Here is a 21406-nt window from a genome sequence, read left to right on the forward strand (position 1 = left end):
TCATGGGCTGTCAGTTACGTGAAATTCTTAAAACATAAACTTTAATTCATCCTCCTTTTCCAACTGCTCAAAAAAGCCTCCTTGAATGTAAGTGAGCATGATGTCATTATAGGAATTCCCTTGAATCTGGACTAGTTTCTTTTTTAAGTGAATTAATGATCAACTTTAATACGTTACCCATTTTGGGGTAAAAGTTATAACTTGCTTCATAAATTACATTTGTCATATAACCTGAATTTCAGGAAATGATATGATCAGATTTGCTTTAGAATGACCATTTTCCGAAAGGCATAAAGGGGAGAATTACAGGAGGCAGAGAGAACAGGCAGATACAATTTCTTTAAGCTGGGCAAGGGATGATGAGGACCTGAACTGAGAAGGTGATGGTACAAATGAAGAAGGGGAATTCAGAAATCTCTTAGGTTGTCTCTAAAGACAGACATGGGATAGCATGGCCTTTGATGTTTGAAAAAACAAAAGGGAGGAGATTGGGAATTAAACTTCAGCTCTGATGTTTACTACCTGTTTGGTCTTACATACCTAACTTCTCAGAGCCTCAGTTTCCCTCATTTGCAAAGTAGGGATAATAGTAAATAAACATAGGGATATTATAAGGATGAAATGAGATCAGGAATGAAAAGTTCAGGGCCTAGTACAAAAATAAGTGCTCATTAAGAAAGGGATCGGAACAGACTTCGAGCTTCTACATAGGACTTCTGAAAGACAGTGGGGTCATTAATCCAATGCCAAAATACAGAAGGAAACACGTTTGAGGAAAAGATAACCAGTTGTGTTTTGTTGAGCTTCAGGAAGCTACAGAATACATAGGTAATTAGTATGATTGGAAGTTGAAAGCATTGGCCTGGAGCTCAGAAGAGCTGGGGTTGAGGAACCAGTTTTGAGTTACTGGTGAATTGAAACTATAGGTGTGTTTGTGGGAGGGCGGGTGATTTTTGTAGGGAACGTGTATAGAATGTACAAAAGAGGGAACACAGGCAAGAACTCTGTAACCCACCACACTTCAGGAACAGAGAACTGAATCAGGAAAAAGAACAGATAAAGAAGTAGACAGGATAATTTCACTTATGTGAAATATCCAAATAAGGCATATCTATAGGGACAGAAAGCAGATTAGTGCTTGCCTGAGGCTGGGGGCAGGGGGGAGGGGCAGTGGAAACCAGGATTGACGAAAAGTATTCCCCAGACCTCTTTTTTGGGGTGATGGATATATATCAAAACTGGAGTGCAGTGATGGTTACACAACTCTATAAATATACCAAAAATCATTACATCCTAAAATAGGCAGATTTTATGCTATGTAAATTATACCTCAATAAATCTGTTTTTCTTTAAAGTCAAAGCAGGTGAATGTGAGTAACTGGGTTAAATAAATACGGCAGAGGGATTAAGTGGGATAAAGACTGACCGTTTCACCTGTCAACTGGTAAGTAGTAAGTATAAGCTCATAAGAATGCAGTGAAGAGGTGCAAACGGCAGGATTGAAAAGGGGATAAACCAAATGGCAGCGGGTGAGGATTAGGGAGGATCAGCAAGAAGAGGAAAGAAATGTCATCTTCCCATCGCAAGAGTGCAGTTGTGAATGGAAGGAAAATTACAGAGTGGTAGCCTTAGTGAGGGCACGACTATTTGGGCAGAACTGTAGACCAAAGAGAAGGAAGCAACGGAAAAAGCAAAGTTATAAAATTAGAGGATGGATGCTGAAGCTAGATTCTGAAGGATGTAGGAGCAGACAGGGAGGGACTGATGGCTGATTAGTGCAGCACACATGCAGAAACTCCACTTCACTGGTGACAGTGGAGGAAGGGTGACTATGTCAGTGGGTTTGGAAGCTGAAGGAAGTCAAGGCAGTTAAGCTCAATGGACTCATTTTTTTTCAGTCACATACAAGGTAAGGGCGTAAGCTGACATTTAGGCATGGAAACTGCAGTAAGAAGTTTGCGACTCACTACTGAATGGGCACCAACTAGAGAGCATATGGGGGTCTCAGCTGAGCCAAAGACCCATAAATTTGTAAGAGCACCAATCAGCACAATTGTATGATTTTCCACAGGAGCGTCTGGAAGCTTGGAAAGAGAAGCTGAGTAAACAGAGTGTTGGAGTGATCTAGTATTGGGAGTTGGCAAGTCAGGGTAGAAGGCAGGGAGTTGAGGGCATGGGGAATGGAATGGAATTGAATAAGCACAAGCTGGTGAGAAAAGAGAGAAAGCCTGAAGGGGTAGGAGATTGACAGACTGAGAGCACTGCCAAGGAGAGGACACGAGGCTCTGCCAGGTAAGAAAACAGATTAAGTGAAAGCTGGGAAGATGAAAGGACATGAGGTCCTTCTGGGAAAGTTCTGTTTGCAAAGCTAAGGTTCCAGCCCTAGTCCCAAAACTCCTAGTCCCAGAGGGGGCCATGGAAGTAGGCGCTGAGCTAGAAGCTAAGAAGGTACATTTTTGGCAATGAAGATGCAGAAAACCAAGCACTACTTTGTACCTTCACCATTTCAAGTTGAGATAAAAATGTTCATCGAGGGACTTCCCTGGTGGCACAGTGGTTAAGCATCCGCCTGCCAAGGCAGGAGACACGGGTTCGAGCCCTGGTCCAGGAAGATCCCACATGCTGCTCAGCAGCTAAGCCCGTGTGCCACAACTACTGAGCCTGCACTCTAGAGCCCGCAAGCCACAACTACTGAGCCCGTGAGCCACAACTACTGAGCCCACATGCCACAACTACTGAAGCCCACATGCCTAGAGCCCGTGCTCCGCAACAAGAGAAGCCACTGCAATGAGAAGCCTACGGGCAGCAACGAAGACCCAACACAGCCACAAATAAGTAAACTAAATTTTAAAAAAGAGATTCTTTCTTTTTTAAAAAAAATGTTCATTGACAGAACAACCTGTCAGCTGTAATACCTCTGCCTAACCCTGAGAGTTCCAGGATAAGAAAAAATTTAAAAAAAAAAATCCAGAATAAAGAAAGATGTGGAAAAGGAGGCAGTGGTTCCCTGAGATTTCCAGGGCCTGGGTGTGGCCCTCCTCCAGAGTGGTGAGAACTCAGACTCCTGGAGAACGAGAGCTGGCAGAGGAATGTGGGCAGGCAGGATGTGGTCGTGCGAGGTAAGGGTGAGAGTGTTGGGAGGGTGGCGGGAGAATGCTACCTAACTTGGGTTGGCTTTACCCCTGAGTGAGCCTCGATGGCTCTACCTCCCACTCAACCAGCAGCCCCTCCCTGAAAGGAGAGTGAACCACGCGCACCTGGGTGCATTGGGACCAGAGTTAAATGAGGTGGGACTCCAGCGCTTTGCTATGACTGATGTCACCTTCAAGAACCTGGGACCTTTGAGAGATGGAATTCTAGTCTACCAGAGGGAATTTTACAGATTATTTAGTACAAACCAGTCAAAACAATGCCTCAGAAAAAGCTCTCAGAGGAAAATTACTAAAAAGCATCAAAAAAGACAGATCTGAGACTGGACCCAACAGCCTATAATTTCCAATTGTGTGGATTTTAAATAAATCACACAAATTGCTTAGGTATTCAAAGAGATTCATGACTTATTTTAAAATAGAAAATGACTTATTTTTAAATAATTTTGTTTTATGTTTAGGATATTGTAAATATTTGTTGCCCATAGTAAAAAGGGTTTCAACACAGCCACTTTGCTTATTTGTCTGTATCTACACATACACACTTGTATTATGTTTTTAGTAAAATAACTGACTCTTTGAGCCTGTATATGGTGCCTTGGAGAATAAAGGAGCTATAAGTGAGTACATGCACTGGGGTGGAGGATCTGGAACTACCCACGACGTTTCTATCCCCTTAGAAAGCAGGAAGATGGGCAGAGGCCATGTTGCCAAAGAGGTCAGCCCATAGGTACCGTACCTCCTCTGATAACTTTAGAAATGCCACATAAGTTTGCAGGACTTGTGACCTGGAGCTGATGCTTTGGCCAAGTATGTTTAATTCTTCCTCTAGCCACTTAGCTTTAGAAGAAAGCGATGCCACTTCATCAGGTTCAAAATCATTTTTCTCTGTCAAGAGTTTTGCAGCTGCTTCTGATTCATGTGATGTCTCCTATGAAAACAAGGCATAGGAGGTCAGAAGCTGACAGGGGAATCATGAACACTCACATTCCAATACCTTCTGTACAGCCATCTATTACGATTATTAATTGAACTTGTACCAAAACTCTCCTCAACGAAAAAGGCACGTATTTTAAAATTCGAAAAAAAAAGGCACCGTAAAATGAAAACCACCTCAAATTATTCTTTCAGTCTATCAGCTACACGTCTTATTTAGAACATTCTATTTTCTGTGCCACAAATAGAAGAAAGTTTGTTTAGTAAGAAAGGTTGTAAAACACATTGGCAGAAATGCTTAAAATAATTTAAATAAAATAATTATACATGATGATTGCTTTATGAAATTTAACAGTAGCTCTAGAAAATTCTTAAACTAATTTTGTTATATAAGAGATGACAAGTTTATAGAAATTGTTTACTCATTTTTTAATTTACAAAAAAATGCCATATCAAGTATGCAGTCTTCTTAAAGTCTCCATCTACAACAGTTTTTAAATAAGTGTAGGGAAAATGGTACAGATGAGGTGTGAATAACCTAAAGAGTCAGCGAATTTGACTTGCTAGGGTTGCTCTCCTATGTTTTCTTTTGAGTGCAATTTTTGGCACGTGAAATCTAACCACTGATTCAATGGACGAGTAGGTATTGTAGGCACTATTTACACAACTGCCACAGAGCTGTGTAAAATTTCACATGAGACCAAGCTAAGATTCAAGCAAACATGAAAGACAGAAGACCCACTCTCATTTAGAGCAAGGAGGCATTGCTCTCCTACTTGTATTTAATATGCTTCCCAGATACTCCACTGAATGAAGGTAATTTTAATTTACAGGCGCTGCTCCCAGAGAGCACTCTGGGAAGGAGGAAATGGAGGAGTTTCTCCCCTTGAAATTTCCTCCTTCCCTCTAAAATTTTTTAAATAAAAAAATGAAGGGACTTCCCTGGTGGCGCAGTGGTTAAGAATCTGCCTGCCAATGCAGGGGACACGGGTTTGATCCCTGGTCTGGGAAGATCCCACATGCTGCGGAGCAACTAAGCCCATGCGCCACAACTACTGAGCCTGCACTCTAGAGCCCGCAAGCCACAACTACTGAGCCCGTGTGCCACAACTACTGAAGCCCTTGCTCCTAGAGCCCGTGCTCTGCAACAAGAGAAGCCACTGTAACGAGAGGCCTGCGCACCGCAACGAAGAGTAGCTTCCACTCGCCGCAACTAGAGAAAGCCCGTGCACAACAACGAAGACCCAATGCAGCCAAAAATAAATAAATAAATAAATTTATAAAAAAAGAAAAAAGTACTCTCTAAATAAAATATATGAGGCTTTCTTTTTAAAAAAAATGAAATTGAGTTCAGGCATGCATTTCATTTTAGACATTTTAAAAAATGAATTAAAAACAGCCCATTAATAATTGGTTCATCTGTGAGTTTCAGGTGGCAGTGTTGTCTGTGAAGGAGACTCTTGGATAAATTAGGAGTTTTGGATTAACATATACGCACTACTATATATAAAATAGATAATCAACAAGGACCTACTGTATAGCACAGGGAATTCTACTCAATATTCTGTAATACCTATATGGAAAAAGAATCTGAGAAAGAATGGATATATGTATATGTATAACTGAATCACTTTGCTGTACGCCTGAAACTAACACAACACTGTAAATCAACTGTAGCCCAATATAAAATAAAAATTAAATTAAAAAAAAAGAAATGATGGAATAGCGAGGCCGTTTCCTAGAGACCTGGGCACTTGCCTCGCCTTCCTAACCACCTGCTGGGGCAGGCAGGGACTTCATGCAGGTTTGGAGCTGCTAGCAGGAATATCTGAACCTAAGTCCCATGTGAAAGCAGTGAGAGGGTGCTAGAGAAGGTGCCAGGCAGAGGAGGGGGCAGTTTCTGTCTCTAAACATTGGGTGTGCAAACAAGATTGTGATTGTTTTGCCTCCTGGAATCTAGCACTGTTGCATGTTGCTCTTGGTAATTTTCTCTTGCAACTTAACTCTAGCAGAAAATCACAAATAGCCTTGGAGAGGCGCTCTCCCTGCCTCAAGGAGCTGCTAACATCTCCTAGGCTAGGAAAGAGGGCCAAATGAGTGTTTAGCACCAGGCTATAATGCTGAGCTTCCCTGAGCTCAAACGCCCTAATAAATGCACCTGTAAATATAAATAATTTAGATACACAAAATGGTAGGCGTTTTTAAGTCATTATCTGCCAGAAGACTAATTTAGAATTGCAGCCCTCAAGGGACCTAGGATTAAGTTTTATAGCTACTGAAAATAAAGAAAAATCATATTTACAAAACCATAACCATAATAATAACTCTCATTTTATTTACCTTAGCTTGTTTATCTAGTTCCAGATATGTACTCAAAATCTTCTCTGATTCAGAAAGGCTGGAACCGACATCCATTGCATTAGAAATTACTGGGCTGATTTTCTGAATGGACATTTCCACCTTTAGGAATAAAGAATATATTGCACCCTTAGTAATATATATTGGCATATATGTATGCAAATGTGTAGAGGAGATAAATATTACTCTCTACATTCCCATTATACTTTAAATGTATATCAATTTTAATCTAAAAATAGTTTAATATTTCAGAATTTCATACTTAAATTCATAATGCTGCTCTTCCTATGAGGTAATACTACTGACTCACCAATAGAGGATACATGTTTACAGATATTTCTTTTACTAACAGCGATGAGATATAGGCAATAATCCACATTCTCTAAGAATTTATTATCTATATTACCCAGAGAGGATAATTCACTTGTCAACACATCAATAGAGATGAATTTTTCTGGTGCATTAAGTCATGATCATACACTGTGCACTGAAAGGGGCCCAATTTACAGGTATATTTTGAAGCAGAGGTCCAGCATAGGTATTAGATCACTTTATGGATTACTATATTTAGGGCTGAGGGGCCCCGGGGCAGCACCACGTGCTCTACATGTGATAACAAAACACAGAAACACGCTTAGGCATTTAATTGATGAACGTGGGGGCCTATGATTTGATCTTCAATACATATGAATTAGTGAATATAGTGAGCTTTAAAGGGTTCCATTCAATTCAAGTTACTGCCTTGCTCTGACTAGAGTTCATACTTCCCAAAGTCAAACTGGCTCTGACTTAGCAGTAGCCACACAAGCAACAACAGCTGTTTGAGTTTCTACTGTGTTTCCCACCACCAACAAATTCGCTTGAATCTCAAGCTCCAGGGAATGCAGCACTACAGCTGCCACCATGTTTGTAATCTCCCTGGACCCAAGCATCAGAACAAGGTTCAAATTCCCATCTCTGGATCAATAACAGGAGAGGAGGCAATTTAGATGGAGACTTGGTTATTTAATGACCTCTCCTGTGAAGTCTATTAATTCTACTTGTGTAAGTCAGGTATATAAGTCCATTGTAGCAAATGAAAAAACATCATTGAAAATTTGAGACCCAGCCTTTACAACATGGTTCATTAGCATTAATGTAATTGAGATATTACTAGTTTTTGCTATAACCCCACCTACAGACAAGTAACTTTTTGTAAAATTTATTTATTTTATTTATTATTTGTTTTTGGCTGCCTGGGGTCTTCATTGCTGCACGCAGGCTTTCTCTAGTTGCGGCGAGTGGGGACTTCTCTTCATTGCGGTGCGCGGGCTTCTCATTGTCGTGGCTTCTCTTGTTGTGGAGCACGGGCTCTAGGCTCGCGGGCTTCAGTAGTTGTGGCACGAGGGCTCAGTAGTTGTGGCTCACGGGCTTAGTTGCTCCGAGGCATGTGGGATCTTCCCAGACCAGGGCTTGAACCCAACCCATGTCCCCTACGTTGGCAGGCGGATTCTTAACCACTGCGCCACCAGGGAAGCCCCCAGACAAGTAACTTTTTATTTAGTCAAATAGTAGCTGCCTGGTTTTATTCCTCTTTGAAAATGGGAAATAAAATTCTTCAAACCACTATATTCACTACAATATTCCACTATATTGTAGAAAGGATTTTCACACCTATGGTTTTATTCAGAGTAGCCATGTCCTTTGCACTGTCTTGGTTCAATAAATTATGATAATGGCAATTTATTCCTGGAACCCCTAAAACTCAACATTCTTGGTATCTATCTGCTGTTCTTGTGTTGTGTGGTGCCGTGTTAACCAAAATGTGCATGTTGGAAGCATGCACAGAACCATGTAAATCAAGGAGGACACAATCGCTATATACACGTGCTTCAATTAACACAGTTCCGTGCAAAGTGAGAACTGCCTTTGTGTAAACATGTTCTGGGCTGGGAGGCACGGAGGATGACACTTCTAGTTTTGGCAACCTGGGGCAGCGATGGTTGATGAGCAGTAGTGAATTACAACTTCATCCTGTTTGAATATAAAGCCTAATGTGGGATGAAGAGAATCCTAAGGAGACACACCCCTATCCTCCCACCGTGCCCACACGCTGCAGCTCCCATACCATCATCTATTATCACCAGGTAAGGAGCTGCATCTAAATAGTAGCTTATGCATTAAATAGATAACCAACAAGGATCTACTGTATAGCACAGGGAAGACATTTAGGCTTTCTATACACTCCACATTATGTAAAAACCTTTAATGGAAAAGAATCTGAAAAAGAGTATATATACATATATATAAAACTGAATCGCTGTGCCGTACACCTGAAATTTACATATCGTAAGTCAACTGGACGTCAATGAAAAAATAAAAATAAAAAAACTTATGCAAACCAAGAAATAAATAGTAGCTTAAGGAGGACACATTTTATGAAATTACCTTTCTTAAATAGCCCTCCACTGAGGCTGTTAATTGCTGTCTATTAAGAGCAAATTCCCTGTGCGCTGAACACCGTTCAGTCAGATGATCAACTCGCCTCCTGATGCATCCCATCATCTCATGGACACCGGTCACCCGAGAGCTGAATGGAACAAGCCAGCTGTTAGTTCACTCCACCCTCATAGAGAGGCCCCAGGAACAGGGAACATTTGAAAATGAACCTTTCATGATAAGTATGACTTGATAAAAGTTATTAAGCTTCAGGCTTTAGGATAATAGAAGTTAAGAAGCTGTAGTCCTGGTACAGCAGAGAGCAAAACCAAATTATGTTGTTTTGTTTAAGTCAGTCAGTCCCGAGGGAAAAGATGAGTTATGGGTTTTTGTAACCAGGTCTGGTCTACTCTTCTAAAGGTTCACTTTTTAATATTTCTTTAAGACATTCTGAGAAGCTTATGGCAAAAAACACAGTATGTTTGCCAAGAGTTTTCCTGGGGGTGTTATTTAAAAGTTTCATTTATCTAAAGATGCTCTTTGAATAGAAATGTAGATCAGCCAGTTAACAAAACACTGAATGATCCAATAGGGTAAAGTATTTATGTAACACTAAGGTCCTTGTTCTGGATACTTACGAATGCTCAAGGCTGTAATCATTAGGTGAAAACCAAGGTATCACCAACAATGAGGAATCTGATGTACTTGTTCATAAAAAGAAACCAAGCCTCACATTGTCATTTTGTACCTGTGCTGGCCTCATAAGAAAAAGAAAAGTGACATGACAGCTCATAAAATGAAAATGTCTTTAAAACAACAAATGAACTTCGAGTTGGACCCCATTTGCTGTGGTCTAAAGACACATTAGCAAGTCTCCTAACCATTTCCAACATAGGCTTACTAGCAATGCGAGACAATGAAAGGACATTGCTGATGCAGTGAGCACTTTAGAATTTTTCAACCTATCCCTGAGATAGAGCCTCTCCCAGCATATAAGAAGTTGAAGCCTTTAATTTCCTATCAGTCATTTCCTTCCAGTACTCATAAAGATGAGCTGATAACTCTTACATTTAATTACCCAGAGCTTTAAAAGATCTTGGAACAAGATACAGATTTCAGTAGTTTTACCTCAAAAAATTAATTTATGACTCTGTAAAAATGAATTGAATTAGTAATGAAATGAGGGCAGGATCCCAACTGCCTGAGAGGGAACGTGACATCACAGGAATGGCAATGAGGCTGCCAAAGAGTTTAGAGGTCATCAGGCAGTTTGGGAATCTTGTTGAATGCACATAGGATTCAAGTGTGTCCTGTGGGACCACCGGAGTCCCAGAGAAGTTTAACTGGAGGGGAAATCTTATTCCTGATGCCTACGGTCCCACAGATGTTACACTTGAAACAACTTGTTTCACATTTTAATAACTCAGAGACCGTGAAGAGTATAATCAAGAAATCAGGAGAGTTTAGCAAATAATCCTTGTACTTATATCCACAAACTCTGTAAAAATATTATATTGGTAACAGTAATCATATTTTAACTACATTTTAGACTTTGCATGCTAAAAAGGCACTTAAAAGCCCAGTTGTCCTATATGTTATGGTTTTTCTGTAGGACATGCAAATTTGGAATGAGAAAGATAAAAAAGAAAAGGTGAATAAGCACTGTGGAAAATAGGTACAGAGAATAAAGCTTGTCAAAATAAATGGGTAAACATTTTCTAAAAATAATCCACTTACTGTGACAAGGAACCATTTTTAATGTTTTTTTTAAATTAATTAATTTATTTATTTATTTTTGGCTGTGTCGGGTCTTCGTTTCTGTGCGAGGGCTTTCTCTAGTTGTGGCGAGCGGGGGCCACTCTTCATCGCGGTGCGCGGGCCTCTCACTATCGCGGCCTCTCTCGTTGCGGAGCACAGGCTCCAGACGCACAGGCTCAGTAGTTGTGGCTCACGGGCCCAGTTGCTCAGCGGCATGTGGGATCTTCCCAGACCAGGGCTCAAACCCGTGTCCCCTGCATTAGCAGGCAGAGTCTCAACCACTGCGCCACCAGGGAAGCCCCATTTTTAATGTTTTAAGTAATCTCTTCTAATTCTCATAACTACCCGATGGTCTGGCTGTAACTGTCATCTCTGTTTTGCAGATGAGCAAAGTGAGTACAGAAATGCTCAGTAACTTGCCCAGGTCACATTTATTAAATGGCAGGGTTGGGATTTGAACCTATTCATCTGATCCCAGAGTCCACACTCTTTACCACCTCATAGTACTTTTTCTGGGTCCATGACACATGAAGGGGGGTGGGGGGGAAGTATTCTAAAATTTCACTTTCCTTTGAACTCAGTGTTGATGGAAACAGGATTAGCCCGGCTGGCATGCTCTTTTGAAATTGGCTGGCTTCTCTAGGTAATGAAATGTCTGTCTGTAGTTTGCAAAGTGACCACTAGAGGGGCACGATATCTTGTTCAAATTCACATCTTGAAGGCCCCTCCAGCACAGAAAATGGAAACGGGGAGACAAAAACAAATCAAGCATTCCTTCCGTAAAAATATTGCTCTCTAGCAACTCACAATTTTAATTTAGATGAATCACAACGAGCCAAATAGGATCTCTCGCTGTCTTTGGATGGATCATTCATTTTTAATTTTCCAATGACCTAGGAGATCAGTCTTATTTTGTGCTGATTTATGCCTTATCCTGTATATCTATTGCATTATAAATTAAGGGAAAAATACGACATTCTTTTCATTCATTTATCCTCTGTAGCCCTGAGCACATAGCCTTGTAAGAAGTAGATCAATGCATATTTTCAAATTAAATAAAGTACACCTTGATCAATATTTAAGGGAAGACAAGACACAGATTTAGGAACACGAACATATGCACAGATAGTTACTGTATTAAAAATGTCACTAGTAACAGTTTCTAATTGTTTTTAGACAAAGATGACTTTGCCCTTTGCCCAGTTACAGAAGTTTTAGGCTATCCAAAGACTGCCCAATTTCTTCTTCGATGGTTTAGGATTCATAGTTAGGTTGACTGATACTTCCCTCCGCTGTTTCAAGCCTCATAGGGACAGACTGAATTGCCTGTCCCATGTGCATTCCCTTCTTATTTGTGGCTTGGACCCCTTCCTTAGTACAAGAAGTTCTCAATTATCTTGCTTACTCTAGCCAGCTCCTATTTTCCTCCGTCCTCAGCTAGATCATCTCTGTCTGATCAGGCATTAATCCCTTCCTTCTACCTGATTACCAGCTGGAGTATATCTGTCACACTCCTAACCCCAGGGCCGCTCCTTCTCCATTCCTCCTTGGTGAAAACCTAGTCTGCAGGTTACAACCAGCCCTATTCTATCATTTTCAGTTGGAAACTTGAAACACTGATGCCAGACATTTCTTCTGAACACTCCAAAACATTTTAAAACATGTATAGCATGCATATTGCCAATTTCCTCAGAGCCTGAAATGCAGATGGTTTGATCAAAGGAAAAATATGACCTCACACTCTGCCAGCGATTCTTACATGAAGTGAAAATAAATTAATAGAATTCCATCAGCCACCCAGAAATGAGTCCTATTGCTTCACAGTAATATTAAATAAATGATGGGACAAGAACTGGGGGCGGATAACAGAAACCTGGTTGACGGGAGTGCCCGGGCATTTTGTTCTGACTCTGAAGCCACATTGCTCATGTGCTGCCTGATGGGGTGGGAGAGGAGCTACCAGTGGACCAGCTTTCTAGGCTTTCTGTGGCTCTGTAACTTGCATTGGAAATACTGCTTGATCTTTGGGCTGTCTGTCTATGAATGAATTAGATGGTTCCTGCCTGTAGTATGAGCATGGGGTACATCAGATTATTCCTGACATTGAATTTGACTTCTTCAAGCATCACAGATACTCTGGAGTGACAGACTGTGAAGGTTTCTTTAGATATTTGTTAGAAACTCCATCATGGGAGTATTTTCTCCCCTATTCATTGAGCCGGGAGAGGGGAGGGAAGGGGGAAAGAAAAATGATTGATTTTTTTCCCCTCCCAGAGAGCAGAGACATATTGACTTCTGGCTCAAAAATAGACTGTTACATTTGCTGTATGGAAGCAGTTGCCCTGTCTTTGCATCTGTTACAAACTAGGGCTGGGGGAAGAGAGTAAATCCCAATGTTAATGTGTTCTAATGATTCTTTCCTGAGAGCAGCAAGTTGCTTTCAAACCTTTCATAAATTACTATTGGCAGCCCATCTGGATTAGGAGCTGAACCAGATGCTAAGCACGCACCAGGTCACTCTATCTCATCAGAAGGAATCAGTTGATCATATTTTTCTTTCTGTCTATGGACAAATTATACTTTGAAAATGGGAAAAAATATCTTCCTTATCTCTTGACAGGAACGCTTCATGTTTATCATCTCTATTTTGGAGGAAACAATCGTCACTATCTAGTTTTCATCCCTACTTTGAAAAAGTGCCATTCGAACTGTGGAAGTGACATGTATGTTTTTACAATAATTTTTTTCTGACTTAAGTTGTACACATTGAGAATCACTGCCCACCAAACATATCACACCCACATGTATCTCTTGTATACACATGACAATAAAGAAACAGCAAGTAGTAAGTGGGGCTGAAACTACAGGGTTCCTGGGTTCTGGTCCAGATCCATGCAGAGATGCCCACATGTTCCATTCCTATGAGGCCAGAGAGACCAAAACATATCTTACATGAAGGGTCCCATAGCTGGGATTCTCCCTGAAATCAGTAACAGGGATGGGATTCTCCCTCTTGTAAAAGGAGTTTGAAAAACGCTATAGCCCACTGCTGCTGAAGCCAAGGAATCAGACATAGCAGAGCAGTCAGGAACCCGCACTGCTCCCCAACCTGGATTTCTGGCTGCACCTCTGAGAGCCCCAGTAGCTCCATGGGAGCTCAGGTGACCCTGATCAAATAGCAGAAGACTGATTCTGGACAGGAGACCCTGTGAGTTCAGGTGGAAGTCATTGCAAAGCTGCTAAGGAGGAAAGAAGAAAGAGGAGAGAACAAAGCAAGGACAATAAAGCTGAAGAACAAGCACTTCCCATCCAGAAGGACAATCTAAAATTTCAAAACACATGAGGAAAATGAATCCTAAGAAAAGACACTCAACAATCAAGGGCTAAATGTACTCTACCGGAAATGAAAATTAGTAGAGCAATCTGAAAGTGACTTTATAAATATGTCTCACATCACCAGAAAGATAAAGGAAAAATGAATACCCATAATAAAGAAACAAGAAACTCTGAAGCAAAAGCAGTCAGAAATGAAACAAAATTGGATAGGAAAAAGAATGAGTTAGGAATCCTAGAAATGAAAACAATATAGTTATGAAAACAAACAAAAGAATTCAATGGCTGAAAACAAAGGGAAATTAACAAAAGAGAAAAATCAATATGAGATATTCATTGGGAATGCAATGCAAAGAGATAAAGGAATGAAAAATATGAAAGACAGTTCAGACATCTAAGTCAGACTGGGAGCCTCCAACATTCTTCTACTGGGAGTTACAGGAGGAGAGAAAAGAGAGAAAAACAGAAAATCAATATTTAAATTGCTGAACATTTTCCCTGATTGATGACATAAATCCTCAGATAAAAGGGGCACAGTAAGAGCTAACCAGACAAATATTCTCATTTGAGGTAATTTAGAAGATATAAAAATACATTTTAATGTATTTCCTTCCAAAAAGTTTTTCTCTTGGCAGTCCTTTCCACCCCTTCCCCTCCAAAGTTAGTAAGATGCCATATATGTGATTTGGATCCTACTTTATCCTCTTAACATTTTATTGTGAGGATACTCTCTGTCTTCAGATATTCCTCAAAAACACTCTTCTGCTATTGGCTTAGATTATTCTATACTGTGCTTGCCCTTAAGCTATTGAAACAGTTTCCTATTTTCTGAAAATATCTAGGTGTTTTTCAGGTTTGCACTATTATAAACAACACTGTAATGAGCAGTTTATTCATATATTTGTCCACTCACATCTCTTCCTCTCTTCTTTCTGCTGTTCTTTCCTCTCTAAGCCCTCTCATTGGAGAGTAATCCCCCTCAGCTGTCCAAGGCACAGATTTCTGCCCCTTTAGTCAGGCTTCCTCTGTAGACCCTGCAGTTTCAAACCTTCTTACTCTGGGATCCTTGCTATTTGACATCACATCATCAGTATCATAAATGAATAAATTCATATTGCAATGAGTGACTCCTAGATATTTTACAAGAACCTAATCTAATTAGTCCTACATTTAATAGAAAGGGTAAACTTTGGGTGCATTCTATACTAAGAGTTTCAGAATTATACAAGCCTTAACAATGGTAACAGATCCAGATTGCAATTATGATGTTTACTCAACCCCTAAAGAGAACAACTTAATACAGACATGAAAATATTTGGAAAGTGGCTGAGTTAACACTGTCATAACTCAACTTTGCAATTTCCTAAATTTCAGTATCTGATATTCACCATCTAAATATATCATCAAACTCTTTTAAAAAAAGTTATTTTAAGTTCTTAAATGCTTGGTAGAATTCCTACAAAATGTGACAATAGATGACTCTGATACGAAGGGATTTCTGATTTTGTTTTTTTGTTTTGTTTTATGTTGTTGGAGGGTGGGGATTATTTTTGTTTGTTTTCCATGCAAGATCTTTTAAAATATTTTTGCTATGACATAAACTTTCCTTTATGCCACACCAGCCCCTTAACATTTCAAATCAAGTCACCTAGTATGTAAATACCGAGATAAGGAGCATAAAAGAGGTTTCCTACATGGTTGACCTTGAGGGCTGACCTCAAGCTGATGTCATGGTCTGGATGGGGAGATGATGCTACCACAAGTCAAACAACTAAGAAATGAGTCAGAACACCACAGAGTAAAAAGTGAGATAGAGCTGACAAACACAAAGGAATTAAAAAGCTATTGTGTGGTAGGTATTGATTAGGTTCATCCTGGCTGGAAGATGTAGACCCTTCACCAATCTTAGATTATCAAATTCAACAATGGTCTTCTCAAGTCTCACTCCTTCACTTGACCCATCCTGGTCACAGGAGCTTGGGATTGTGTATCTCTTCTCTGAAGAGGTAGCCCTAACACCCACTGTCCCCAGGGCTTCCTCAGACCTAGATCATACTCCCTTGACATGTCATTCCCTTACTGGCCTTTAATAAGGTTCTGAAGACTCAGGGCCAGGTTTATGTATCTTTGACTATCCTTGAAGCCCAGTGCTGGTATGTCATATGGATGCTCAATAATGTTTTAAATAAACAGAAAGAAAGAAAAACTTTGCAGGGAAGGTGAGACTTGAGTTGAAATTAGAAGATAGATGTAGCACATTTTAAGTGTGTTAGAATAAAAAAAAAAAATCCGGGGCTTCCCTGGTGGCGCAGTGGTTAGGAATCCGCCTGCCAATGCAGGGGACACGGGTTCATGCCCCGGTCCGGGAAGATCCCACATGCCGCGGAGCAACTGGGCCCGTGAGTCACAATTACTGAGCCTGCGCATCTGGAGCCTGTGCTCCGCAACGGGAGAGGCCGCGACAGTGAGAGGCCCGCGCACCACGATGAAGAGTGGCCCCCGCTCGCTGCAACTGGAGAAAGCCCTCGCACAGAAACGAAGACCCAACACAGCCATAAATAAATAAATAAATAAATTTATTTTAAAAAAATTTCACATTCACTAAGTGGTCAGGCTCCTTGCTAATGACTGAAGTTGAAAGAAAGGAGACAGAGCTAGCAACCTAACAGAGCAGTTCAGACCTGCACTCACTCTACCCCTTACCACTGTGGGACAGGTAGTAGGTAAGTTATTTGAACCTCTCTGAGCCCCAGCTTCCACACCTGCAAAACAGGGACAATGGTAATAGAAGTATCTGTATAACAGGGTGGCTTGAGGATAAAATTTGTTAATGTAGATAAAGCACACAAGCGTTGCCTTTATTGCCAACGAGCATTTGGACATAGTATAACTTCCACCCAACTATTTTATCTTGTCTTATGCCTTTTCCCCTTGTCACCCTCTCCTCCAGCCACACCGTACTTCTTTCTGCTACACCTTTGCTGTTGTTCTGCCAGGTCCACTCATCTTCCAGCTATTTGCATGGTAGCTCCTTCTCCTTAATCTTTCCCTGACTACAATGTCTAAAATGGTCCCCTCCCCACAGTCACTCTCTATCCCATTTCACTTTTTATTTTTTTCATAGTTCTCATTGCTGTGTAAGAGCATCTCATCTGTTGATTTATTTGTTGGTTGACTGCTTCTTCCCACCAGAATATAAACAGCATGAGGGCAGGCACTTCACCTATCACATTAGATGCTTGGGAGCACCTGATCTACAAAGACACTCACTAATATTTTGGGAATGAGCAAATGAATGACTGAATGAACCATGCTCTGTCTAAAGTTCATTATCATTCACAATATTAACCAGGGTAAGTAGTGGTAGTCAACATAAATGAAAATCGTGAAAAGAGAATGCAAAATCCCAACTTACCCCTGTTTCTATTTCTCTGTAAAATATGAAAATATGAAGAATCAACATGAAGTAAATAACAATAAATGTTACAGCAAAAGGGCAATACTTAAGGTTATATGAAAGCAAAGTATTCAGTCAGGATGAGGTTTATAAGCTTAAGTTCACCACAACAAGGTAGAATGAAAACTGGAACAGTCTTTTATGCAGGAACAGAAATTGAGTCAATGCTGAAGCAAGTTTACCTGTAAATCTTAAATTAATTTTAGCGACAGGAAAAGCCAAATGAATACTTTATAAGGTAGCCTGGTCTTAGTGGGTGTTTCTATGTTTTTGAGTTTTGTATCTTTTTGAATTATAGTCTTGTCTGGATATATGCCCAGGAGTGAGATTGCTGGATCATATGGTAGCCTTTTTTTTAGTTTTTTAAGGAACCTCTATACTGTTCTCCATAGTGGCTGCACCAATTTACATTCCCACCAACAGTGTAGGAGGGTTCCCTTTTCTCCACATCCTCTCCAGCATTTGTTATTTGTAGACTTTTAAAATGATGGCCATTCTGAATGGTGTGAGGTGGTACCTAATTGGAGTTTTGATTTGCACTTCTCTAATAATTAGCGATGTTGAACATCTTTTCATGTGCCTGTTGGCCATCTGTATGTCTTCTTTGGAGAAATGTCTATCTAGGTCTTCTGCCCATTTTTCGATTGGGTTGTTTGTTTTTTTGTTATTGAGTTGTATGAGCTGTTTGTATATTTTGGAAATTAAGCCCTTGTTGGTCTCATTATTTGCAAACATTTTTTCCCAGTTCATAGGTTGTCTTTTGTTTATGGTTTCCTTGTTTTTGAGTTCTGAATTGGTAGCTCACTGAGAAACACAAAAAAGGAGGTTCCTAGTTTTTGTCCAATTATGGAAAACTTCACCCTCACACAAGGTCTCCAACCCAGCACTTCCAATCACCACAGCTTCCTGTGGTTTAATAAATGCAGTATTCTGCTTGGCAGCAGGGTACCTTTGGGCTATCTTTACACTCGATGCTCAGAGATGATGCCAAGCAAGGCCTAAGAGGAGGTGAGGGGGCCAGAATCCAGAGCTTTCAACCTCACTGTAAGCCTGGTTTGACCATTGTCAGATCCCATGATAGGTAACTCGCATCATAACTAAATGCAAACGAATGCGCTAAAATGCCTTTGATGTTAAAGTGTACTTAGGTTATGTCACAGATACCACACTCTGAAAAGATAATAAACAATTTAACAATGACTCAGAATTATCACCTGAGCATTAGGGAGGAAATAGAAGGGCAAGGAAACATGTAAATAACCATCATTTATTTTGTGAGGCTGCTCCAATTTCAAAGGTATTTGATTCCAGGATAGAAAAACAGTGTGGATCTGTTCCTAAAATAATGACAAAGTTCTCAGATTTACTGGGAAGCTTCATCTTAGATAAATGTGAACTTCTGAAGTCCTATTTTATTAACTAACTGGAAAAAAATTATATCTAAGGGTGTCTGAAATTCCTATCTGCCCCAGTACTAAATTTTGTCTTTATTATCTCAAGATAAATGTTTATCTGCTCTATTTCTAATATAACCTTCCCCAGTTAGTGAAAATGAATATGATTTGGTACAGCTGACTCTGCCGTAGTCATCTGAAGCAACCATGTAACTCTTAGTATTTTGCTTTTAAAACTCTTTGTATAGGGCTTCCCTGGTGGCGCAGTGGTTGAGAATCTGCCTGCCAATGCAGGGGACACGGGTTCGAGCCCTGGTCTGGGAGGATCCCACATGCCGCGGAGCAACTGGGCCCGTGAGCCACAACTATTGAGCCTGCACGTCTGGAGCCTGTGCTCCGCAACAAGAGAGGCCGCGATAGTGAGAGGCCCGCGCACCGCGATGAAGAGTGGCCCCCACTTGCCGCAACTAGAGAAAGCCCTCGCACAGAAACGAAGACCCAGCACAGCCATAAATAAATAATTAATTAAAAAAAAAACTCTTTGTGTAGAAGGTAAACACATAAGTGAACCAATTATTTATCGGGTGCTCTCTATATGCCAGAGTGGTGTTATCGCATTTGATTAAAACATCCTCTACAAAATGCATATTTCCATTTTACCGATGAGGAAACTGAGGTTCAGAGAAGTTAAAAGTCATGGCATTAGTTTGGCTCTCAGAATGCATGAAATAAAACTCCTTTGATACTAAGTCCTAAACTTCTTATCCACACCAGTTTTCAAATGTCTGATAGTAGGAATTTTAGTGTTTTGTGTCCTAGTAGTGTGGCTGGCATTCAGAAGTCTAGGAAGCCATTGTGATGTTCAGTAACACATACTTTTCTCTGTGGAACTTATGTTTATTTCCATTGCCATTATTCTAAACTCTACCTTCACTCCAGCTGTGGCTGCAACTTGAAATCTCCTTCTGCTTCTCTCGCATGGTGGTGACCCAGGTCGTTGAACAGATAAATCATTAGATGAGGAAGGGAAGCAAGTCCCAAATGGAATGCATGGGATTGAGGTCAGTAACTATGTGTGGCTCTGGGTTGCGACTAAGATTCTAATGCGTTTCAATTCAGCTTCTAATGGATTTCTATTCTACATCTACCCTCTAAATCAAAAATGTCCTTTGCCAAGTAACAATTGCACTTTACCTTCAATTCCTCCTGCAAAATGGAAATAGTATTGATTTGTAAAATACTGTGAAATCTCAGGGCAACCAAACACCTTGGAACTACTGTGAACGCTCATATATCTAGGATGTTGACAGAAACCACACTGCTAATTTTTTTTTTTAATCCAGTTACCTACCATTAATTCAAGTTTCTTGAAATGGTCCCTAACTATTACTTCTTCTGTTAAGACTCAGTCTGCAACCTGAAGAACAGAACTATAGATGTCCCTTTGAAAAACAATATATATGTAAAATTTAAGACTAGAAAGAGCAAAGAACACAAAAAGAATGAGACTAGCTAAGTAAATAAACATGTCGACCATTACAAAATGGATGGCCAAAAAGAATCACTAGAATCCTGAAAATAGACTGTAAGGTAAAATAAAAGCACTTCTCTTATATTTAAGTATTGAAAATAAAGCATTACTGATTAGAACAAACAGGATAAAGTTTAGCAGTAATAACTTGTGACAAGCTTTCCTACTCTTAAGACTTAAGCATGAAAACTAAATATGGAACTTCAGTTTCTGGTCAAGAAGCAGGGACTGGATTTATCCTCATGCCTTAAACAACTCAGACATTGAAGGACACGTAGCACAGGACAGTGATCCCTGAGAGAAGGGAAATGAATGAGGTGAGCCTTACGACAGCATCAGCCTGCTGCCTGGGAGGTAATTTCCAGACCAAAGCTCAGGGAAGTGGAACAAAACAGAGTCCAAAGGATGTACTGTTTTGAAGATACAGAGATCAGACTTAGGGGAGGCCAAGGCACCTAGAATTCCTGGGGCAGCGTATCAGTGGCAGATCTTCAGATCTGGGGAGGGGTCTTTGGCTGCTTTCTGATCCACCCACGCATGAAAGGAAACTGTCTAAGGTCAGGGAAAGCACCACAAGTAAAGAGTGGCCTGAACAGAGAAATAGTATGTATCTGTGCTTTGAGACCTACTTACTAAACTGACATGAGACCATTCCCCAATTACAACTGGAGACCTCACCACTCAATCCATCATCACATGACTCAGATCAATGTCAAACAGGTACACTGAGTCCAGGCACAACAAGTCCAGGCACCCCACAGGATATCTTCTGCCTGATCCAAGACTCTTATACATTCTAGAAGACTGGACCTGTAGCAGGGGAGGGGAGGAAGGAGCTCTCATACCCATAGGGGCCAGACATGAGCACACTGGTTCTCCTAGAGCCGAGTGGACACACCATTACCCGATGCATGACATGGAGCCAAAGTAAGGAAACTTAGTAACTACAGCTATTGTTAGTTTTCCAAAGGTGAGAATTATTTGCCCTTTCCATAGCCTCAGCTTTTTAGCTCCTGCTGGAATATCTTGGATTATTTCTGATCTTGACTTTGCATGGTCCCATAGCAACCAT

At 40.5% G+C, this 21406-nt stretch overlaps 1 protein-coding gene across 5 annotated transcripts in view; it reads right to left on the minus strand.

Annotated features, from left to right (window-relative positions):
- Nucleotides 1-21406, minus strand: part of CCDC141 (coiled-coil domain containing 141) — a 217023-nt gene that overhangs the window by 55346 nt on the left and 140271 nt on the right. For 4 of the 5 annotated variants that reach the window (XM_057551905.1, XM_057551906.1, XM_057551904.1 and 1 more), the window contains 3 exons: nucleotides 8871-9012; nucleotides 6426-6545; nucleotides 3889-4080 (listed from right to left, as the gene is read on the minus strand). In XM_057551905.1, coding sequence (XP_057407888.1) covers nucleotides 3889-4080; nucleotides 6426-6545; nucleotides 8871-9012 — 454 coding nt within the window. The remainder of the gene's footprint in view (nucleotides 1-3888; nucleotides 4081-6425; nucleotides 6546-8870; nucleotides 9013-21406) is intronic. The other variant, XM_057551907.1, reaches the window with a different exon arrangement.

The sequence above is a fragment of the Balaenoptera acutorostrata genome, chromosome 8 (genome assembly GCF_949987535.1).
Source record: "Balaenoptera acutorostrata chromosome 8, mBalAcu1.1, whole genome shotgun sequence".
Lineage (NCBI taxonomy): Eukaryota > Metazoa > Chordata > Mammalia > Artiodactyla > Balaenopteridae > Balaenoptera > Balaenoptera acutorostrata.